The 24450-nt window shown below is 47.9% G+C and overlaps 1 protein-coding gene across 1 annotated transcript in view; it reads left to right on the plus strand.

The window, feature by feature from the left end:
* MEGF6 (multiple EGF like domains 6) overlaps positions 1-24450 on the plus strand; it is a gene marked incomplete at its 5' end in the record, with an annotated part of 101856 nt that overhangs the window by 18950 nt on the left and 58456 nt on the right. Inside the window, one exon of the mRNA XM_074893329.1 lies at positions 2671-2775. Coding sequence (XP_074749430.1) covers positions 2671-2775 — 105 coding nt within the window. The remainder of the gene's footprint in view (positions 1-2670; positions 2776-24450) is intronic.

Consider the following 24450-nt stretch of genomic DNA (forward strand, 5'->3'; position numbering starts at 1 on the left):
GCCTGCACGTGGTGCCTTTCCTCCCCAGTTATAATGACACAAAATGAAATGTGTAATCACAGACCTGCTTTTTCTGTTAGTAATTAGTTACAGCATTAGCTGGAATGGGAAGAGAAACCAGGGGGGCTCCCAACTTGCAAATAGGAGGGAACAGATAGACAGTGTGCATGTGGAAACCTCAGTCCAGTGAGCGCTGCTGTAATTGCTTCCAGGTGGCCCTGTATCATATGTAGGTTTGTAATTCAGTCCCAGGCTCTGTATGTTCAGTGAGTAACTTCAGAGGTGCCATTTCATCGCTGGCCTTGAGCAGGGCCCACAGCCTTCTGGTTGGGGACTTCTCCACCAGCCCGTGCCCGGGTCCGCACCAGCTGCTGCCACCGGCGTCTCCTGGGGCCCCCTGAATGCACTCGGGTAGCTGACAGTTGGTTCCCAGGCTGTACCTGCTGGAAATGTCTTTAATTCTCCAACTTTTTCCTTACAGCAGTCAGGACACGCAGAATTGGCAGCCTTGCAGCTTTAGAGAAGAAAAAACAGCTTTTCCAGGAGTTTATCCATTCATTCATTTATTTTATCTGCACTCGTGAGCCCAGGTGATGCTGCGGGGTTGTTCTCCCACGTGATGTGAATCCAGTGTGAGGAGTTGCCGACATGTCCTGAGAGTGGCCCGGAGCATGCAGGACTCCGCAGTCAGTCTGAAACCTCTCGGGCTTTTTCTTTACAAAGTGAAATCCTTGAAAACACTCTTTACTCTGACCCATGCAGTCCAGGTTTTTTTAAAAAGAAAGTGTGACTGATGAAGTTTCGAGGAGAGGCTGATTCTGGAAGGTGCTTTTCTCAAGTGTGACAGGGTGCTGTGTGCACGTTGGCCAAGCCAGCTGCACCAGACTGGGGCAAATTCTGACCGTGGGTCTGGAGTGGGGTCTGTGACTGCCTGTGATCGACTGTGCTAACCCCCAGGTGTGCCTCGGGATTGGGATAACCCCTAACTCCCCTAGCAGGAGGAAAGCACGGCATTCATTCCCCCCCATTGTAAACACTAAAACCGCGGGCAAATCTCATTTTTGCTTCGGCAGAGGAGGCTTGGCATCTTCCCCAGGACGCAGGATAAGTTTGCGGGTTGATGGTTCACTTATTCCATTGGCAAGTCGCTTCAGCGGGCGACCGTGCGGGGCAGCGGCCCGGTTCAGCCGGCGCATGATCCACAGCAGAGCTCCGGGGAGGCTGCACTTGGCTCCCTCAGCCTCTCTGCTCACCTGCGTTCTGGGCTCCTTCTAGTCAATCTGTGTTCCTGAGCCAACAGGTTTTGGATTGCCAGGTCTGTCTTTTGTAATTTCAGCTACTTGAAATAATTACGTTCTCTGGACCCATCAACAGGACACGAGGGCCCCTAACACAGGTGACCGTGGCACAGCTGGCAGTGGCAGCGTGTTCCTTCCTGGGGTGTGTAAGCTGTAACCGGGCCCCGTTGCTGCTTTTGGCCCACGATCCACCCTGGGCTGAGCAGGGGGCTCGGGGGAGGCGGGTGGGAACTGCTGGACCAGGTACCACCACGACATCTCTTGCACCGTGAAGACGGGTGAAGCTCTTTCTGCTCCCCATGATCTGGTTTTTCACGGCTTTTGTGAAAGGTATTCCTACCCAATGCCATTGTGCTTGGGTTTTGTTACAGTTTGTTCAATGAAAGTGAAAAGGGAAAGAAGAAGAGGAGGGGCAGGAAAAAGAAAGAAAAGACAAATTGGCCGGCAGCACAGCTATGTCCAGATCAGTGAAGAGAGAGAAGATTTCCTTGTCTGAATCTTTCAATAGACTTAAAAAGGAAGCTACGTGCTTGTTCCACGTCCTTACGCTGTGACAAAGCACGGCACACATGGCAGCATCGCCTGTTAACGTCGTTTCTCCTTTTGAGATGAGCATTTTCTAGTGGGAAATATAAAATACTGGCTGCGTTTCATGAGTTATGAGAACTGTGTGTTTCACTGGAAAAACATCCTTCATCCTTGTTTGTGATTTTATTTAGACGGTTTGAAAAGGTGGATTTCAGAAGCCTAATTGAGCATTCTCTGTCCCTGTGTCCATTTTACACTTCACTTGGTGAGAACAGAGAAAAGTGCCTGCTCAGGCTCCCTTACAGTTTAGCTCTATTTCATCCTCCCGTCCCCTGGGAAGGTGACGCCACGTTTGGGTACCCAGCGCTCCAGGAAAGCCCAGAGGGGAGGCGCAAAGCAGCTTCTAGTGGTTTGTTCCTGAAATATGCCTCCAATTCCAAAATAAATAACTTACCTTTGTTGCCACGAGTTCTGATGTGATTCTGCACGAGTCGTTCTCTGTTTTACCCACTTGTGGGCTGGAAAAGCGTTATTTCATCAACAACCCTGCAGCTCTGCTGATGTTTTCCTGTGAAGTCTCACTTAGCCGCACGTTTAAGAAAAGTCCTGAGATGTTGCCTAAGGTATTTTACTTCCTCTCCTGAATTTTGAGAGACTTTGTACTGTTTGAATGTGGCGTTATCTACCAAAACAGATTCGCCTTTCAAAAATGGTTCAATGGTATTTTTATAACTATTCAAATTTGCTACAGAGCTGCGGGAACTTGTCAGTGAACGGGTATTTATTAGTGCATGTACACTTCTGATCGTGCTCTCAGGAATTATCCTCTCTCTCCTCCTTGCAGCTGTCTGCAGTTACGGGGTTTGTTTCAACGGTGGAAGTTGCGTGGAGGGATCTTCACAGCTCTGCCACTGCTCCTCTGGCTTCCAGGGGCCTCGCTGTCAGTACGGTAAGCAGCCTTTTCAAATTCTTCCTTTAATTTTGAGTCAGAAGAGGAGAGGATAAAGAGCGAGGGATGCCCCAATATTTTTTTTTTTTATCCTAACCATTGTTTTATCTTCAAAACTCAATAATCTGCTCTCTGCTTTTTTTTTTTGGCCACTGTTTATACTGTTTGGGAAACTTGGATGTTTGGAAAGGAAATGCTTATCGTGACTTGCTGTGAAACGTAGCTCCATACTGTACAATAGCCTTTATTCCTGGCTGCCATCAGCAGAGGGATTTGCTGGAATCGGAGAAGGAAGCTGATTAAAGTTGGGTCAAACAAAGAAATCCTGGGGTCGTGGCCTGTGGAGTGAAGCTCAGCCTGGGGGAGCGTGGCAATGGGCTGCCACATCAGAAGGGAAAATCGTTAAGCTCTGACTAGCTGGATCAGTTGTATCTTTGGCTAGGCTTTATTTTGGGGCTGCTAAGCTTTATTTAATCAACCTTCATGCAATACACAAATTCTCTCTTGGAGGTTATTGAGTTTCCTATGTTTGGTAATTCAGAGATGTTCTGATTTGGTAACGTGACAGCCTCTAGCAAACACCCGTGAAAAGCTGGAGTGGGTCTCTGTGCTGCGTGTCCGGTGAGAGAGAACGTGCCTCATCCTGCTGGAGAGAGAAACGGCCGCCCCTTCCCTCCTCTGACCACTCCGTCTGCGAGGTGCAGGGCAGTACCAGTCACTCAAATTAGCTTTAGACGACACCATTTTATTACAGCAAATTAAAGAATAAGACAACTTTTTTTTTTTTTACCATCCATAAGCGCGTATCTCTTTCTTCAGAGACACGTGGCTCCTCGCTCTTTGAGAGCAGAGGTGGGTGTATGGAGCGGGGAAGCTGGTGGAATAGTCCTCAGCAGGAGCTGGTCGTTCCCCGCCGAGAAGGGCTGGAGAGGGGCGTTTTCTGCAAAGCCTGAAACCCTCCAACCCCAGAGTCATGGGAACCGAGGGTGGGAACGACCACACGAGTTAGTTCAGGGAAAGCGTCTGCCCTAACGCTGTGTTTTAAGAGGGCAGATAGGAGCAGGCACACAACCACGGCGACGCGGCGGAGCCGGGAGCAGCTCCAGAGCCAGCCTGCTCTCCCGCTTTTCGTGGTGTGTCTGTTTGAAGGAACGTTAATTGTTGTTACGAGTGTCAATTTAGAAGTGCTTAAAAGGCCGTTAAGTCGCATTTAGATGATACCTTTAAAGAAAAAAGAGTCTCTGTCAGATACAAACTGTAGATTGGCCAAACCCTCCTCGATGCTCTTTACTTCAGGCTGCGCAGGAAACAGAGCGACCCGGCTGTGATCCGCTGGTCACTCAAAGCTCTGCGGCTGCTTTAATCCTAATGGTTTAAATTCCACATTTTAAGTAAGGTGAAGAAGACGCTGCTTAGTATAAAAACAGTTTTCAGTTTGTTTGGCTTTTTTGTTTTATGTTTCTAAAATAGTCACGCTGCAGACACAATAGTAACTGAGTCCAAATTATTTACCCCCCCAGTGACGCTCTCGGAACTGCAGTCTAAACACATTACATGAAATACTGCTTCCCTCTCATCCTTTGACCCCCAAAGGATTAAAGCCTGGCTAATTCTTGGAGGCGTTCTCAATCCTGTGCTGCTGCTCAGGCTCGTGTTTGCGCATGTTACAGGGTTTTCTAGGAAATAAACAGCCCTTGAACTGTCCCTGTGATTTTTGTTGTCATAGCTTCTTTCATATAAATGAATAAAATAAATCCGGGCATCTTCCTGTACAGAACCTGAGAGGTAAAAACCACTTTCACATTTGGAAACGTTTAGCAATTCCTGCAATTATAATTGGTTGCAGCTCTGAAAATAAAGCGCACATTTCTGAGACCCTCAAATATTTTTTTAAAAGGGAAATGACTGGCTTATATTGGAGGGGAAGAAAATACATCTACAGTTGCACTGACGTTACCCCCCCTTGGACGAGGGACCCGAAGTTGGTGCTTTGGGTCTTGAAAGGTGGTCGGCTGAGGATTAGCTTCTCTTTTGCTGCCCTATAAAGCTTTTTGCAGGACTCATGTGAGGCAGCAAAGGAGGACAACAGCAGCTTGTGTCACCAGGGTGCTGGGGGCTGTGCCCTCGGGGTGCTGTGCTCTCGGGGCTGTTCAGGAGAAAGGCAGGGGGCAAGTGGGTCACAGCTCACTTCCCATCTGGATGAACAGGCCCTTGGTGCGAGAAGCCTTGCCCCTTTTCTGGGGAAAGGGGTGCTCTGATCAGATAAGAGGCGGTTGTTAGTCAGAAAAATTGGAAAATTATAGAGCCCGATTAAAACTTGGGTGTGGGTGAACCTCCAACAGTTGTAGTTTGGGCAGTCATGTAAAGTATGACAGTGTTTGAGCCTTTTGGAAGTGATAAACTGAGTTATGGAAAAAACAAAAAATCCATGATTTTTCTGCCAATTAACAAAGTGTGAGGTGGCTGTGTGAGTTGTGCTGGATTTTAATGGTAGGATGGGAGGCTGGAGGCTGTTCAGAGAAGACAGCTTTGGGAAAGACACATAGTGGTCAATCAGTGAATCCTTTTTTCCTCATCTGTCACCTATAAAAGAAGCTGTCCTGGCATTTGAGGTGACGGTACCTTCTTGGGAAATAGCTCCCCAAAATGGAGCTGCGTAGCACTTGGGATGAATCTGGATGCGGTCGGAGGGCTTCTGAGGAGGCTGCGCGATGGAAACAGCATGAAAATAACCCAGAGTGACTGAAGTTGCTCCACAGCAATATTCCGTGGTGTCATTCGTCTTCCAGAAATCTCGGTGTCTGATCGGAGTCGTATCACTTTTTCTTTTCTGGAAAGAAATACAGACGTGTTTGTTTTAAAGGCAGGCCACTCTCTGTCCCGGCCAGCCTCTTATCGTACCTTTCAGCGTGGGATATTTTTACTGGCCAGCCTAGAGCCGCAGCAATCCCGTGTTTACCCTGGCTGGAAGCAGGCGGTACCCCATCAGCCTGGCTTCCAGGGGTGAGATGCTGTCCTTCCTGGTCTCCTGAGCTGTTGAAAGTGATAATATTTGAGCACTCTCTGCATTAAATCATCTCCCTTTGAAGGCAGACCTCCCCAGGGCTGCACCAGCTCTTTTGGGAAGGTCTGCGGTACGTCTTGGTTACCCGTTTGGGTTTCAGCACCTTTCCTGTCGCCTCTTGCATCTTGGTGGCTTTTTGATCCTGTGAAGTGCTGTCAGGGTAGAGCTTTATCTTCTTTTTTCCCCCGCCACGTGGCGTTGCCTCCCTGCCACAAGTGGGGCTTTGCTGGTGCAGCAAACCAGAGGAGGAGGTTGAGCTGAGCAATATTATAGCGGCTGCAGAGACCGTTTCTGAACTGAGGGAGCAGCTGGGTTGTCCTGAACTCCTTCGTTATCTTCCACGTCTGGTAGATGAAAGGGTTGTAAATGGAGTGTTTGAGGTTTGGTTTGGGCTGAGACTCTCTCTAGGAGCTCCGTTCTTTGAGCTTGGGCGTAAATGGCCTTTCTGTGCAGAGGGAGGGGGTGTCAGAAAACCCGGGCTTTGCTCTAAGCCTGTCCTGCCTTCCCAGGGATCCTCGGGCCACCCGACGCTTGGGGGTCCGGTTTTTGGCGTACCCCAGCGGCTCCCCGCATGGCTCTGGGGTACCCAAGAGCTCTGCGTGCCGCGGGGCTGCGCGTTCGTGGCGGGGAGCGCCTGCCCGTGGGACGGGGAGCACAGAGGCTGTTGTTATTTGCATCTCGGGCTGTAAATCAGCTGCTTGGCTTCAGCGTTCGCTTACTGAACACTTCACGGCAGAGTGGATCGTTTCAGCAACACTCAGGCTTTGGGGGCTCTTGTGTGGGAACTTTGCTGTGCTGTAGGGATGGGACCCTTCCTAATTAGCCTGGCTGCGTTTTGAAGGATCGGCCAGACCAAATCTTCTTTAGCTTTGCACGAAGAAGAGGTCAACTGTAAGCAAGCAGGGCTGTGATTAGTGTCTGCTCTTGCAAGGCCAGCTGAAATGGCTTTGTCGTCGCTTCAGGAGACCATTATTGTCTCTTTCTTTTATAGCGCTGCCCTCATTTACACAAGCGTTTGACATGCCCTCAGTGTTGTTTGATTGACTAATGACCCTATTTCTCCTGCTAATCTCTTGGAGCTGTTCAGTTGGAAGCCTTTGGGGTGTGTTAGGGCATGGGCTCCTGGGGCAGAGGGGTGGCAGGAAGGGGTTTGCCGCAGCCTTTGGGCTGGAGGTGATTTCCGAAGAAGATCACAGGACTGCAAAGCACTCGAAGGTGGTGGAGTCAGAACAGGAAAGGTTTTGTCTTTGGAGGCAAAGAAAGCACCTTGCAGACTCTTCTTGGATCCAGGAGCCAGGGGCTTCTTTCCGAGATGGAAAGACACCACCGGCGAGCGTGCGGGTGCGGTAACGCTCGCTTGGACTCGGGTGACTTCCCTGGGCCGAGGGGACCCCAGTGCCCATTTCAGAGTGACAGGAGCAAGATCTTGTGTTCGATGTTTCATGGGTTTACAGTTCACAAGGCCGATTTAAAATCTGTTTGTGGGATTAAATAGCAGCAATTGTTCTTCAGCTGTCAGTTTATTGGATAGATTCCACTATTAATAATACCAGGGCTAAATTAAGCAGAGCACTTCTCCAACAGCCAAGAAGTCCAAATACTTTTTATTTATAAACAGCCTCCTGATTCAAAGGTTTAGCCTTGTGCCTGGGAGGGGAGAAAAGCCTGAGCCCCGAGGAGATTTCTGCCAGTCCGCAGCATTGCCATGCAGCTCTGCCTACTGGGATTTTCTCTCTTTTTGGCTCAGGAAGGCCCTGGAACAAGGGCAGCTTGTGCAGAGCTCGGCTTCGTCCTGCACTATCTGCTTGTCCATCAGCCAAACGTTAGGTATTTAATAGCTGGCAAACAGGTAGCGCTGAGCTCTTTGAAAAAGTTAGTGAGAGGAAACAAGCCAAGGCTATGTAGGGGTTTATTCAGTTAAAAAGAAAAAAAAAATCTTTTGTGAAGTGAGTTTTGAAGAAAAGGGAAAATGTGCTGAAGCTGGGGGAACAGCTGGGGTGGTGCCTGCAGAACACGTTTCCTCGCCCTTCCCTCCGCAGGGCAGTCTGGGACCAGCGTCCTGCGCCGAGACGCACAGCGCGGCGTTCACCGCAAGCTTCCTGGCACGACCTCGACTTTACGGATCTGGACGCAAATGCAGGGCAATTACTCTATGAATAACTTCATAGTTCATATGATTCGAGTTTCTAAAGGTTAACTGGAGTACGGCAAACAGTCTTTTGGACATACACTATCACATTTAAAGTTGTCCAGCTTTATTGATGAGTGATGTAGCATACGCATAGGCAAAATATTACTGACACATTTGTTTAAAGGAACATGATAGCAAGTGAAAAAGAGCCATTAGTTTGAGACTAAAATCTTAGGGGCCTTAGTGAATTTGAAATATGGCTTGCTTTGTTCTTTTCCAGCTTTCCTTGGGTTGAACTCAAGGATTTCATTATCATTTAAAAGAGGTGATTATACTGGGTGAAGGAAAATGCATGGCTCAAGTCCTTCAGATGAGTTGTAGCCCTCTGCTTAGATTTTGGCAAAGAAACGAAAGAGGAATCCTATTGCTGACGTTGCACCAGTTTGAAATTTTCATACAGATCTTTACTGCTCCTCATATTAAGATCCACCAGTGGTAAGAAAAGCTTGGAGGGAAACTGCTGGTTGTGCCACTTGGAGAAGACCAAACCTACACTGTGTTTGGAGGGATTAGTGCCCTGGGCCTAGTCACGTGAAGCACAGGATGCCATCTTCAGAGCTGTGCGTGTTTTCCCTTTAGTGAGGATTGAAACTGCTCAGCACCTCCCGTGATCACCTCCTTAATTGTTACAGTGCCAGCCCCACGGCGAAACGTCAGGCCCCGCTCTAATCTCCTGGCAAGGATTCCCACACAGGTTCGCAGCCAGCTGTGACCAATTAAAAAGGCGGGGTTGTGTTTGCAAAACCTCAGCAACTTGCAAAGTTGAGCTCGGGGTCCGAAGAGCTTTACGTTTTTGAGAGCTAGGTAGTCTACTCTAAGTACTTTCTTCTCATAAACCATCTGTTGAAAATCAGACTGTAAGCATGGAGGTGAGTCAAGGGATATTTATATAGGAGACCAGCTTATTTTCCAAGCAATAAAAAATACTCCAGTCTAAAAATGGAGCTCTGGGATCTCGGTGTTTGGCCATTTTTTGGTACGGAAGAGAAAGGACACAGGGCAGCTGAACTCAGGACCTGTGATCTTCTGTTGTTTTCTGGGGATCTTGTGAAGATTGGCAGTGCGGGGATCCACACTGCCCGTAGGCACAAGGGAACAGTTCCAGCCAAAATAGGTGGTTTAGTGAGTGAAATGAGGAGTGAGGGCCAAAGCAGGAAAGATAAGCATTGCCGCAAACCGTCCTGGAATTTTTAGAATTAATTTATGCTTAAACACACAGTATGGTCTGTAATAAATCATCAGTACGTTATGCTTTCAATTTCTGGGTTTGGAAAGGTCAGAGAAAACATTTTATTTATTCATTATGCTGCCTTGTCCAAGGCATCTTTTTAAAGCAGTGTTCTCTAGCAGGTGATAACACCTTTCAACCAGCCTCTGAAACTCCTTATCTCCACCTCAGCCACAGGTTTTCCTTTAATTTCTGCTGTGTTTGTTGTGTTTCAGTCTGTTTCCTCTCCTTTGCTCTATGGTCTCAGTGTAATTTGTGTAATAATTCAAGAAACAAACATATGTTGAGGTTCCAGTCATTACAAATACTTTTTTTTTTTTTTTCCTGGGAGGATGCTTGGAGGATTCCTGCTCCAGAGGTTTAATTAATGAGAGCTATGTGAGAAAGGGAGGACACTTTCCATATGTCCTTGATCCAAGTTCAAGTGCTTGTGCGTTCCTGTTGTGCAATGCAGGTTTTTCTCTTGGGCTGAAGCTCCCTGTTCTGCGCAGCCTTAACCCAAACGAAGCGGTTTGGTAGCGGAGGAGGAAAATCTCCCACTGGCACCACCACGAACAAATCAAGGGTGGCACCAGCCAGGGAAGAGTTTGTTAGAGTCGCCTTTTACTGCTGGGTGTGTTACAAAATTCAAAGGAGAAATGATATCTCTGAAGATGGGAATCCTCCTTCTCCTGAGACTGCGGCACCAGGCTCGAAGAACGAGCTCGGGAAGTTTGTGCCTCTGCAGCTCCTTTATCCCCAGGTTTTCTGTGTGTTTAGCTTGTGTTGCCTGATCACAGCTGTGTTATGGTTTTACATTCATACTGCAGTGCATATGTACGTGTATGCATGTGGATGAACGGCGGGATATCGTAGTACATACATGGTTTATAATATATGAATACCACCTATAGTTGTATTTAAAGGTGTGTTTTGCATTTTAACGGTCCCCTCACTGGAAACATGGAAGTGATTTGCAGTGGGGTGACTATTTACCTGAGTGGGGAGCCTTTATATCTCTAGTCCTGGAGGAGCTCGCAGACCCTTCGGGCGCAGGCAGTGCCCCGCGCTGCGGAGGAAGCCGAGTGGGGCCCCCGCTGCCCTCGGAGCCACCGCTGTCCCGGCCCACCGGGCGCCATCCGCGTGCGGTGCTCTTACCGGCACCGTGTTCGAGCTCGTAGGGACGTGGTTGGGGAACGAGCCGGGCCGTGCCCGTGCTGTCATCCCAGGCTCCGTGGTGTTCCCACCATGCCGGCTGCTGGAAGCAGGCACACAAGTGTTCACCAGCAGAAGTAGCTCTAGACCGAAGCAGGGTCCGGGCGACCCTGGCTCCTCTGGGGTGAGATCTCCCAGTCCCAGCGGGGTTGGTTTCCTTCCAGACATGCTTCACTTTATGGGGCTTCAGTTTCTCGTGGTTCAGCTTGCACACACGGACACATGTGCTGTATATTGCTGTGCAGCCGGTTTTTCTTTGCATAATTCGATGTTCGTGGGGCCTCTGTAACCCCTTTCCATTCCCATTGGCTACGGGGACACCTGTTAGACCCTCAGTCTCTATAAGCCAGCCAAAAAACTGTGCTGAAGGCCAACAGGTGTTTCTAGTTTGCCGTATGTGAATGCATATTAACTGTCTTTCTTCCCGCCTCCCCGAGCAAATAAAACCAGAGTTGAATCTGGAAATCCTCCACTCAACACCAGAACAGCAGGCGGCCCTGCACGGGGGTGCCAAGAAGCCCGAATAAGCTCCCCTCTCCACGGCGGGCCGTCTAGCACACTCACGGGCCAGACGCCGGGGCTGCTGGCCTTCAGCTGCTCTCTTAAGTAATGCGTTTGTGTTTTGCTTTCCATTTATTCTGGAACGTTAGCTGAAAAGCCTGGCAAGCTGCAGCTTCCAGGACACCGTCGTCCCCAGAACACTGTTGGCTTTTGTTTGAATGTAGCAGGGCAGGGGCAGGCGGCTCCAGCTCCGTTCTGATTGTCCATCAGTAGTTTTGTGGTGGAAGCGGTTTTTGATGTTTTTCACCCTGCTGAGTGCGTGTGCCTTTCTCGGATGCCCTCAGTCCAGGTGTCTCAAAGAGGTCGTGTAGGTGGCAGAGACTTAAAACTTCCGTCGCTGGTTTGAGGTGGGACTCTGCTGCGAACAGAGACAACAAAGCGGTAGAATAGCCCATGTTTGCAGATTCAAACAGAGATTCTTTTTCTGTAGAGATTTAAGTGGCTTGCTGAAAGCCTGGCGAGATCATTAGCAGAGGTCCCAACCAGCCCTTGGCTCTTCTAGCCTGGAGCTGTTTCGAATCACTGATAATGGAAGTCAGTTATGCTGATTCATGGTCCTAATCTGATTGTCAGAGATCAAAGGGCCAAAATAATGCGGCCCTGTGTAATAAATGCAAGTGAGCGGTAGGATGCTGGGTTCCCTTCGCTGGTTTAACCATATAGTGTGCGGTGGATAAAGGGGACGGGTGGGTCTTAAGCTGTTAAAGAGAATCCAGGGGATATTGTGCCTTTCCTCGGCATACCACCCTGCTTTGTGGGGCGGGTCGGATTTCAGTGCAGCAGATGCTGAGATAATGGGTGCCAGATGTATGTCATTAGAGGATTCCTCTTTCTACCAGCTGCAAATTGTCCGTCACTTCCTCTGCTGTACATTTTCATCAGGAGAAGCTTGAATTCTCACAATTTACTGATATCGCAGATGTTATCAGGCTTCTCTTTAACTGGTGAGTACTGGGCTTGTGCAGCCCAAACCAATCACACGTGGAAAAGTTGAAGAATGTATTTGTATTTGTTCAGGAGCTCAGTTATGATTTGCCTTGATAAACTTGCCCGGAAAATTATATTCTACATTTAACTTGTAAAATGAATCCCTAGAAAACTCCAAGGATTTAAGTGAGAGAATGCCGGAGATGTTTTTGTACTTATGTGAGAATAAGACATGGCTTTTCACTTTACGGTCTCTAGTGTAACTGGATACGCTCTTTAAAAATGCACATTTTTAAACTGAAGAAATGGTTAAAGAGAGAACATTAAGCCGTGCAGACAGTATGAATACAGAATGCATCACAGCATATTTAGGGACAAATCCATTATGAAAATATTCGTACTTTACACATGCTTTTAATCAGAAGGAGTCTGAGGTTTATGTGAGACTTCATATGTGTTGTTTCATCCGTCTCCATAGTACGCTCACTTAGATCTGTGAATGTACCATTTTCTAAGTCTTTTGAAGGTCATTCCGTCCCGCATGCATTTCCCAGACAGAATGCTTCAGAAAATTATTTTCTTGAAATGGTTTGTAAAGTCATTTTTTTTTCAACCAAAAAAATGTTCACTGTAAGGAAAACAATGGCACCGACTTACTTTTCTGAAAACTTTCTGCTACTGTTCACACCTTTCCCCTGGGCTGAGCTTCCGCTCGGGCCGTGTCTGGTTCGGGAGGCGAGAGCTCGGCGCTGTGCGGGCGGTGCTGGAAGCTGGCTGGATGGTGTGGGGCTCCAACGGCCACGTCGTGGGAGATGAGGGGAAAAAGGACTCTGGTCTCTGAAAAGGAAAGTGTTTGGAGATGTTTGTGCCCCCGTTTCCATTCTGCCGTACTGAAACTTTCCGCGGTTGGAAATGCGGCAACTTTCTTGTGCAGCGTATTGGCTGGGACCTCTTTTAATGTAACAGCAGAGCGCGGTGATATTTGAAATGTGTAGGAGAAACAGATGTAGAAAATGATATTTGGGAAACAGCAGATCAGGTATTTTTTCTGGTTTGAAATGATTTAGGCATTATCCCCCTCCATTGCGGTCTGGGGACTGCCCTGAATTGCACAGCAGAACACTTACTCCTAGCAAATAAATACATTATTTCCGCCTTCGTTTTTCCTGGTTGCTCAGGATCTCACCTCATTAATAGTGAAGATTTTGGAATGTCAGCGGTTTGGAGTATCTGGGTATCAGAGCTGTACAGTGGATCACTGAGCTCCATCTTCCCGCGTGGAGGTGTTTGGTTGGTCTCCAGTTCTGCCAGCCTGCACAGTGCTCTGGCTGTCCCCGCCGAGCAAACGGCTTTGAACTTAAACAACTGCTTCTTCCAGAAGGTGCATTTCAAGTTTAAAACATTATATTTGAGCTTTTTGTTTTTTAACTTGTGAATTTAACAAGAAGCAAGTAGCAATGACCCTTTCATCAGAGACAAAAGGAAGTGTGTATAAATGTCTTTTGTGCCTTGGCAGTAAACTTGCTGAGGACAACATAAAACGTGCTCATTAAACGTTCTTTAAACAGTATTGCTTTTTGTTTTCAGAAGCAATGTGATGTTTCATCCCTCCATTAATTGCCTAATACCAATTATGGCATAAACAAGCCTTTTGCTGTTGTAACTTTTTCAAGGCTCTTATTCTTGACACCTATTATGCATCTGGGAACATGAGTGGCTTTTGTAGTGAAATATAAATAATGAGATCAGTGATCAATACTTTTACATAGACTGTCCTGTACTATAAATGTTACTGCAGCTCTTGAGAACCTTACAAAATGCTTCCCTCCATGGATGCTTTGTCATATTGAACTTAATTATAGGGAGACAAAGAGTCTCAGAGAAGAGTATTTTTTCCCATGAAGGCTAGTGGTTCTGATTTCTGGTTTGTTTTTAAGCAAAAATCAATCAGCTTATGTTGTTTGTATTGTTAGGGATAGACAGAGATTTATGGGTACTATATCAGACCGTATCCTCCTTCTGCTGGGGAAAGACCAAATCCAGTAAGCAAGAACTTAGAAAAAAACCTCAGGTTTTTACAGGCATCTGTTAGGATGCTTCTCTTTTGAATTCTCTGGAGAGTCTGAGCACGGTGTGTACGTAATGATACCTAGAACTTTGCTAAATTACAAGGGCACCTACTTTGTTCACAGAAAGCGTTTTTCTTGAAATTCTCTTGACTGTGCTCATTTTGCAGCACTGTTGGGAGCAAAGGCAGCTGCGTTTCACTGGTACCTCCAGGGGGAAAATGGAATTGTCATTTGTGGCTGCAATATTATAGATCTGGAATAATTATTTTAAAGTCAATGCTTTGTTCCTTTTTAGATAAGGGGAGACAAGAACTTTGATTTCTTTGTCCTGTTTGGTCTTCTGCCTAACTACGGGTGCCTGGGAGAAACCAGGTTGGTGCCGATTTCGTGTTGCAGGAGAGGGGTGCCCACGGATGGGCAGAGCTCTGCAACGTGCACAGAGCAGCTGATAAAGCCGCCAACAGCCTCGGGTGCGTTAAGCATCCCAGCTAGACGGACTTGTGAAGTCGGTGTGTCTGTTGGTGTTTAGCTGGAGAAGTGGGGAAGGCAGGTGACGTGGCTGGGCCGTGGGGAGGCAGCGCAGCGAGGCAGGGACGTGTCGGGACCCCGGCTCCTGCCTCCCGCTGCACGCGCATCCGGCACTCCCACCGCTTCACTCATCTCTGCTCCCTGTCTGAACTCTCTGCGGCTTAGCCTGTTGCAACAGCATTTCTTCTGAGCCCTCCGAGTAGCTTTGGATGAATTTTCCCTTGATTCTGTGTGGCTCTCACAAGGTAACTAGTGAGAACGAAGCTCCAGACTGTCTACGGCCTCGCCTCCGCAGGCGCGTGGCAGCAGGTCTGGGCGAGCCTGGCTGCTTTGCTGCGAGAGCAGGAGGCAGAACTGGGCTCCGTTAGAGGCAACGTGCCGTGGGGACACACAGCTGAAGCAGAGCTTCACCCTGGCAGGGGCTTCTCTGCAAGAAGCAATTAATAACAGGACAAAAGTGCCGCTGACATTCACACCTTCATACGCTCACCCTTGGCAAATGCATTTGTGATCTCATGGAGCTGAGGTCACTTCAAAGATTTGGAAACTTTGAAGGAAGTCTCTTCAGCTTCTCCGTGAGAGGAATACAGGTTCTGTCCCAGGAGAGCCATCTTCCCGTCTTTCCGTGAAATGCAATTTTGGCCTTACTGTGGAAAAAAAAATCATCAAACACCAGCCTGTTTGTTGAGCTCCCGAAGGGAAGCCTTGGAAAGGCTGCCAAGTGCAGTATATTTTTATATTGCATCCATTATACAATGTGTCAAAAAAGAATTCTCTCCACTATGGAGAGATATTTATAGTCCATAAGGTTTTATGGCAGAAGTTGAGAGTCTAAGGTTACTCTCGCTGAGACTAGTCAGGCTGTTGCCTCTGACTTCAGCGGGGGCAGGTCTTTAAAGCGTGAGGGCAACCTTTGTAAAGAAGGAGCCCGACTGGATGCTGTTACCATCCCGCCTCAGCCAGCGGAGGACCTTCGGGAAGACAAAGGGGAAACTTGCTGGAGTGGCCAGGCTGGAGTGGAGCCAGCGGCACGTGCAGGAGGCAGACAGGAGCCCGTCTGCAGGAGCCACAGCACCGTTTGTTAAAGGTTTAAACCATGGATGAGCTGGGCCTGGCAGCAGAGAGCCAGGAGCTCGGTAGAAACCAGTGGCGGGGTAAAGGAACGGGCAGAAAGAGGAGAATCTCTGGTGATGGGGCTGAAGCCTGAGGCTCGCAGTGGGCAGGAAGCTGAGGAGTAGGGAGTGGCATGACATCGATAGGAACAAATGTGTGTGTTCTGAGTGGAGTCAGAACATTTGATGAAAATCTGTCTCGCCCCTTAACAGCAGCTGCGTGGAAGGTACCTGGCACAGCCAGTTACGTGTGTGGAAGTACTTTCAGATCCGTGTAGCTGTTCTCTCTTGCAGATGTTCCTTCCTCCAGGACGTCTGCACAGCCTGAAGAAGTAGCTTGCCCTGATCCAACAGGTATTTGCACACATTTCAGTGGGGAAGGGGCAATCCCAACAAGCCCTTTGCTTCTGCTTTTTGATGCAGATGAAGAGGTCGCAGACGTTCCTTTGAGTCTCCATTAGGTCAGGGAGATTCTGGGAAGCCCCTGGTCACAGTTTCACTGAAAAGATGATTCCCTTGTCCTGGAGGAGGCCCCGTGGCTGGGAAAGGCCGTGAGCTGAAATGCATCTCTGCCATGTGTTTACCCGAACTAAACCACTGAAACATTTGAGCTTAATGTTCCCATTCTTTTAAGAAATCAAATGCCTTAAAGAGAGGGCAAAAGCCTCTGGAACTTTTCATGGCTTAGTCCATCACGTCCAGGAGTCAAGTTTAAAAAGACCTGCAAAGCTTATGGTGTGCATAGGTCAACTCAGTGTCTTATGTAACTTTAAGTTCATAAAAACTGAAAGCCCTAAGTATGATATTGATTAAATGTAACTTGGCCATCTTACATATTTGTTTTTGTGAGAAGTTTAAGGGGAGCCAAAACTGATAATGCAGTCCCTCGGGAAAGGTTGGCTATTACTAGACAAGGGATTTAAGGCTGCACATACGTGGTTGGTACGTGTGGGAATGGCACCGCTGTGATAAAATGAACCTGTGGCCTCTAGTCCTGGAACTCTCTAAACCTCTGCTGAAAACAGACAGTGCACATATATGCACACATGTGTGTGTGTGTGTGAATCTTTCCGTGTATGCTGTTGCATTTTGTACATCGACATGTCTTAGCGAGCGTCGCAGAAAGGACTCGCCCGCGGCCCTTCCCATCCCAGCAGATACAGCCTTGGGCTGTCCAGGCTATGGCAAGGAGAGCATGATAAAAAATTAGAAAAGATCAGATACATTGAAGGTGTTTGAAAAAATTACATGAAAATGACCAGCCAAGTTAAGATGATGTCAGTTTGGACAGAAAATTACAGAAGAAACGATGGATGAACAAAAAAGCCTGTGAAAAGCGATGAACTGAGTAAGTTTTATCTGAGCACTGCAGGAAGCTCCAGAGTTGTGAAAGGTAATCTGCTCCCTGCAGACCAGGGCAGATCGCATCAGGCATATTCTCTTGAAAGGCTGTGCTCTTTCTCTAAAAAAAAAAAAAAAAAAGAGATTTCCTGGAGGTGCTGTCTGTCATGGCTGGTTTATTATGTCTCTGTTGTTTGTAGATCAGGAGGAGACAGTGCGGTTGTCTGAGCATTTGGTATAATCCATGGGAGGACATCGAGTTTATAGATGGTTAGGTGGGCAGGGTTGAGAATCTGGTTAAGAACTCCTGAAAGACAGGACAATATATAATATATCCTTACAATTTCTCTTTTTCACACGCCTGGTTATACCCTTGTATTTTGCAACTCGTCTTTTCTACCTTCTGTACCCTCCTGCACCAGAAGCAGCTCTGCCCTGCCCGAAGCAGGGGCTGTGTCGCTGGTTTTTCTGCAGCAAGAATTGAGCAGTGGGGGAAGAGCCCCATCCCCGAGGTCCCCATCCCGGGGCCAAACTGGGTCACGTCCTCGGGGCCTCGCGCTCCCCAGGTCTGCAACCCCAACGGGCGCTTTCTCGAGGCAGCGGCGCGGTCGCTGGCTGATCTCCTGGGTGTGCCGTGGGAGGAAGCGGGGTTTGAACGCCTGGGTGCCAAATCCCAGAGTGTGCTGAGTTGTAGAAAAGGGAAACAAAACAAAAATGAAAAAAACCACCCAAACAACAAAGAACCAAAGAAATCCCCACCAACCGTGGATTTTGCATGGAATTTCTGGTTTGCTGACAAACTTTTCGAACCAGTTTAGTGAGGAAGCAGCAAAGCTGCGACGCTGCCGTGGTTGTGCCGCAGCCTGCTTTTGGCTCATCACTTTGGCAGATTTTCTGAGAGCAACTGGAAATATTTTCTTTCAACCCAAATTCAGCCACACAGAAGCATCGGTAGGACCCATGCGGTTCTGCTATTTCCACGCTTAACTGCTTCCCTTTTAGTACTAGATAAGGCATGTTCTCTTAGTTCCTTTAGGTTATCAGGGGTGCTTGTTATTAGGAGAATATTATGGAAACTTCATTAACCGGGCTGTGTTATAATGGCTATAAAACAGAGTGGCTCAAATTCTTGGGTTTTTTTTCCCCAATACATCTGTTTTACTGAGGATATGCTACAGCAACTTGATTTTTAGAAAGTAATTATGCAGAGTTTCACCTCTGAAGTGAATTGATCCAGTTCAACACTGGCAGGGCCCTTTCCCAAGAGCTGTAAGTCTGTAAAATTTCATTACGGCCAGAGGGAGGGGATAGAGCCTCTCTGCTCTGCTCCGGAGACCATCCTTCAGCGCTGGGTTTCTCTTTCGAGAGCCTCCCTCACCCCCTGACTGTGGCAAGAAGTTTTCCCATTGAAGAGCTGCAGGATTATCCCTTTGGAATTAGATAAAAATTATTTTATCCCGATTTTAACCACCTTTGATCTATATAAACTGTGTAGCAGTTTTCTTTATCTCTTTTTTTCTGGTCAAACAAAGTGCAACAACGTTTGTCTATTTTTTTGTCTTATTGAAGGTCACTTCCCTACAAAAAAAAAAGGAAAAAATATATGCTTTTTTAAAGCTTATCGAGTTTTTTGGGGGAAAAAATTACAGATGGAAGTTATATATGCGTATGTATACAATACTATGCATGTAAGTGCAAATTCTGTTGGAAAAACAGATTTCACAGGTTTTATTTACTTCGGGATAATCCTTTCTAAGAAATTAATCAGGAATTTGGGAAGGTAGCCACCAGCCTTTGTTGACTTGCAAGGTGCGTGTTGTGAGCTCTGGGGACCTGAACCATCCGCTTTCAGGAGGTGTTTCAGAAGCCCAAGTGCTCAGTCCGGGTGGGGATGCTGCCCTACCAGCAGGACGTGACAGAAAGCTTCTAGGCTTGTAAATACTAAATGTGAAGGCTCAGTCTTACTCTCCTCTGACCGGGAGTTTACCACAAAGTTCTCTTTGCGGCCAGCTCGTGTTTACTTGCAATTGTATGTGCTGAGAGGGAAAAAGGCAGAGCTGGCCGTGGAATGGAGAAAATCTCTTGCCAGCTCCTCTCGCCTGCCACACTGAGCGATTTTACTCAATTAAGGGAAATTAAGCCACGTCAAAACTTAACCTGCTGGGATGGGGAAGAGGTTGGCACATTGGCACCAAAGTTTGGACCCTGGTCCTCCTTTCCAGGGCACTGCGAATGTGCGGAGCGCTGAGATGATTTGTGTGGTCTGGAGCGCGCTCACCGCTCATGGCCCATCAGAATAATGTACAAAGATGCTCCTTTTTCTATCGAGGGTCACGTTCGCTGCCCTGAGCCCCCAGAACGTGGCTGGTGAGTGTGTGCTTTTGAGCTGGGAGATGACTCTGTCACTTCATGGTGTGTTTTCTGGGTATGCTGGAAAGGGGCAGGCGGTGTTCAAGGGAAAGCCAGATGCTACAAAACTGGGGCCTCTTGGCATTTAAGCTGCCTTCAGGCCTTTTTACAAGGTGTTGTAAAGTCGCTTGACAATGGGCTGTGAATGTTAATGGTCTCTTAGCCCAAAGGCAGATGGAAAAGTGAGGTTTTTTGTTATCAGTTTAAGTAGAGGGTTTCTTTCATGTGGGAGTGTGTAACCTCCATAAATAAAATACCAGATGTGCTTGAATTCTGTTTTCCTTAAAATGACTTGGGCATTTGTATAAAGGATAGGAATACCTACTGTTATCAGTGTTTTATTTGAAGCCTTTCCTAGCAAAATGTGTCCCAGTGAGTTTGTGAACTTCAGGTTGATGCAGAACGGGTACCACCACCATCGTATTCAGCCTCGGTCCTGGCTAAGCCAGGCTTACCTGTCATTCCAAATCCCATCGCCCAAATGCGGATCCTCCAAAACGTTTGGTTTCCCAAGAAATGCAGCTCTGGTTTTGATTTGGAGCACTGTCAGCCTCGGTGGTGGCTGGAGGTGGTGGCTGTCAGCCTCGGTGGTGGCTGGAGCCCCGGTGCAGCGTGGGGAGAGGCTGCCCCTGGTGTGGGGCTGGGCAGGGATGGGGGCTCCCGGCACACACCGTGTTTGGACGGGGCAAAGGGGACCACAGGACCTCAGATGGTCCCAAGAGCGAGTGTCCGAGCCTAGTGCTGATGCCACAGCAGTCCTAAAGGTGAGCCCTAAACCCGGCCCAGCTTCTGGTCTGTCCCGGATGTGCACAAGAACGGTACCTCGATGCATTTCAAAGGACATTTCCGAGCCAGGGCAGAGAGAAGTGCCCGAAGGATGATCAGTACAGGCCAGCAGAGCTGTGCGGTGCCGTGAAGAAGGAAAGGCATGATCAGGGAGGAGAGGTAGTCGCTGCCCGTTCTGATACTGGGAGGGATTTGGACTCAGCTGGGGACTGAGAATATATTTGAAACAAATCTTGCACAGGTGCAAGGCTAAAGTAGCAGCGTGAAATTCTCCCAAGGCAGATGAATTTAGTTTTATGAGAAACATGGTCATTAGTTGGGTGCGACTGAACTTCTGTAAAACGTCTAAGTATTCCTCTGCAAAGCTCCTTAAAAATACGGATGGATTTTTTTTTTTCATTTAACTAAAATGATATATTTCTATTCATATTGCAGCCCTGCCGCATGGGTTTCTTTGAATGTTTGAAGGTCAGGCTGTATCTGGAGAGGATTATACAATGCAGATTTTATCACAGGACCCTTGCAGTTGTTCTTGGCCAGCGTGGGCACTGCGTAGGTAGGCGATTCCTAAAGATAACGAGCGTGAATATAAACTACTGCAGTGCTTTAAAACCTGCAGTGCTGGCTGCCTGGAGGGAGCAGGGAGCTGGAAGAGCGAGGGGATGGCTGAAGGGTGTTGGAGCGCCGTGCGTGCGTTCTGAGAGACGCTTCTGGTCGGGGCTGAGATGCACCAGAAGAGCTGCCTAGGGACTGGTTACACAGTGCTGCCTTCTCTGGGAGTTCTTTGGGACACAGAGAACAAACTAGATATTACCAGTTATATTGCATGTATAGCTCCTCTAATCAACCTCTGATTCCTGCCTACCTTTAATTTAGTGGGGATGTGAGTTACCTGAAGATTGGCGTTTTTAAATGAGCACAGATTATCGGAAAAAAATGTGTTATATGCATGAAAGCTCGGTACAATATTCTCTTATGTGTTCCTAACTCTTTCTTAAAAAATAAAAAGCAATCTTGTATGTGTTCTACAGACAGAGATGAATTGAAACCAAGTTTTAACAGAAGTCCCGTAGGAAGTTTCGTATTGAATTTATTTCCGTTGACATGACACTTCAGTAAATGTACAAATAAAACTAAGGATAGGAAGAGCCTTTCTCGGGGAGCAGGTTTCCGGGAGCTCCTTGACATCCTCTATTGCGTGACCTTGGAGATCAAGTATAGGTGGAGCCTGTGGGTGTGAGTCAAGGCGACCCATACTTGGTTTCAAGGGTCTGCAGGGAACCGACGGAGGGGATGGGGCAGAGCGCTGGGCACGCTCCCGCTGCGCATGAATCCTCTGCTCGGGGGAAGGTGAGTGCGTGAGAGTGGCTGTTCATTGCCGAGGTCTGAATTGACTCACTGGTATTGTTGGACTTCTTCTTTTGTTTGGAGAAATCACCCAATGCAGGTGAAAAGTTGCATTTCCCAGGTGATAGGAGCTCTGCAAGTAATCCGGACACAGAAACTGCATCTGAATAACCTGCAGGTCTCGTGCAGGCCTGTCTCCATTTACCTCTCCCCCCCACCACTGAAGCTTTGAGCGACCTGCAGCAGACTTAGATCTGTAACCCCAAACCTTTATGGGTGGTTGTGCCCCTGCAGTCGCATTTCCAAGCACGGGTAAGGCTGTTTGTGGTCATTTCATACCTTGCTGGTGTGCCACGTGCAACTTCACACTCTTTTCTTCCCCAGGCTTGTTTTGTAAAAAGATGTGCAATGTTCAAGTCCAAGGGAGGATCACAGTTGCTCAGGCTGGATTTGAATTATGGAGTTTGGACAGACTTTAGCCAGAGTGACACACTTTGACTGGATTCCCTGCGAGAAGTGTGAGGGATCTGTGAATTTTGCATGGCTTCAGTGGGAAAGGGTAACTTGGCCCTTTTCGTGCTCAAACCCAGTCCTGGTTTCCTTGAAAGAATTTCAGACCTTTTAGTGAACTTGAACTGAGTTTTGAGTTCATCAGGAAATACGAGTCCAAGAAAGTTCTAGGCAGGATTGATGTCGTAGCAAGAAAAGTTGACGCGAGGCAGTGATTTCAGGAATACGTGGTCCGTGGGCCTGGCCTGGGGCTCAGCTGAAGCAGCCCTGGGTTTACCTGGTGCGTCAGAGTGGGGAGGCGGCAGCGTCTGCTCGGAGTGCCCGGCGTGTTTGGTCTGTTGGCAGCACGTGCTGTACCACGACCTGTGCCTGAAACCCGCACCCATTCCTGCAGCGGGGCACCTCAGGCACCATTCCCGGGGGAAAGGAGAACAAGAGAGCGTCTGGAATCCTGGGTGGCATATGGCATGCCTGCCTAACATCCTTAGGGTAAGTCACGCACACAGAGTGAGGGGATGCCTGCAGCCATCACACCTTTCTGAAATACTAATGGATTGTTTCAAAGAGGCATGGCAGCCTCCAGGGATTAATATATAATCTTTCCTCCCAAGGGCCTGTGGGGACCGATTCCAGCACAGCTGCTCCTAGTTAGCTCGCAGCTTCAGGAGGTCCAGGTTTGATTTAGGGACCAACCTTTACCACTCTTTGTTCGTGACACCTGGCTGGTGGTGACAGCTGATTCATAGTGCCTGGCAGAGGCAAAATAAATCTCATACTTCTGTGCTGGGGAGTTGACTGCAGTTTCAAGGTATCCTTTGTCCAAAGATCTTATAACTCAGGATGGCCAAACAGCCCCACGCTGATGGTACCAAAATAGTTAATGTCAGGCTCTCCCCCTTTTCAAAACAAGGATGGGCGTTAGTATCTCAGAGCCACTTTTCTGCCATGATTGGCAATTAATGCCCTTGGAGTGCAATGGCAATTAATGCTCTGAAGTGCAACAGTGGCAGCCTTCAGGTGTGGGAGAACCAGCACTGAGCCTCCCAGCCTGTTGTGAGCTTTCACACTTTGGCTGATTGCCCTGAGCTGGGCACTGGGGTTCCCTGCTTAGGAGAGTCGGGGTGTGAAATCAAACCGCAGTTGGAGCAGAGGACGGCTCTGAGCTGCAGCGGCTCCTGGGCAGGAGCGAGAGGTTGGGATCCCGGCGTGCGAGGGAGTCAGGCAGCGTGTGGTGAGTTGGTGGGGGAGGAATGCTCTTCGTTTTGTTTATGAATCGTATCTTTCAGTCATGGAGGAAGGAAGTTTCATAATGCTTTGATAAGTACAAGCTCTAAGAAACTGAAAGTAGTGTTTGCAGAGTCTAACCACAGTGCTTATTTTTACAAAACATGGAGGCAAGAGTAACTCCTGCTCTCGCTGTATCCTTCTGGGGAAACGTGGTTTATGGAGAATCTGCTGAGATTGTGTCCATTTAAAAGATTAAAGGGAACTTTATACAAAAGCTGCTGTTAAAGAATAAGAATAACAAAAACCCCTTCAAATATGCTGGACTTCAGCTGCATCCAGCACATACACAGCAAAGCTACAGAGCCCTTCGAGCTCAGCGACGAGCTCCTCTCCGTCAGTTTGCGAAACCAGACAGCAAAGCCCTTCGAAAAGCCAGCAGCTGATTTGTGGCTCTGCTCTGAGTTGGGTGACATTGAGTCCTGCTGTGGGCCCAGAAAAGGTCAGGTTTTCAGTTAAAGGCACCTTTGTGATTTGTGGTTGTCTAGTTGATTGGGTTTTGCATTCATTTGCCTCTGAAACATCAGGCGTGAGACCCGGCGTGCAAAGCACACCCCGAACAAACAGCTGCTCGAGTCCTTTCAAAATGCAGCTGCTGTTCTCTGTAGACATTCATTTGAGGTAAACATACTTCATGTTGCCCAAATTGGCTTTGTTCCTTGCTGTTTAGGACGTCTTTCCCTCTCCCCTTATAGTTTCTGTCTAACCATAAGGTCATAGTCTGGATTTATGGCCTCGGAAAGGTCTCCTCCACAGCGAGAGGTTGATGTCACAGGCGTAGCTGTAAGGTGTTGCTGGGTGAGAAGCTGAGCAAGAGGATTGTTAAACCATGAAACGTTATGAGGATGAGCAGGACTAAGACAGCCAAATTTTGGATCGTGAACTTCTCCCTGAATGCTCCTAGCAGGCTACTTGCATTGTGGAAGGACCTTCAAACCGCTAAGCCTTTCTTACTCCTCTTTCCTTGCCTAACTCAGCATGACAGACGCTTCATTGCCTCCAGCTGCCCTTTTAGCTTTTAAAACACCCGGTTTTCAAATTCTTAAGCCTTCTCTGAGTTTTACAAAATCCCCCAGGGTCACATTTCCTAATTCCCCTTCTGCTCTCCATAAGGAGTCAGTAAG

This window comes from Strix uralensis, chromosome 23 (assembly GCF_047716275.1).
Source record: "Strix uralensis isolate ZFMK-TIS-50842 chromosome 23, bStrUra1, whole genome shotgun sequence".
Lineage (NCBI taxonomy): Eukaryota > Metazoa > Chordata > Aves > Strigiformes > Strigidae > Strix > Strix uralensis.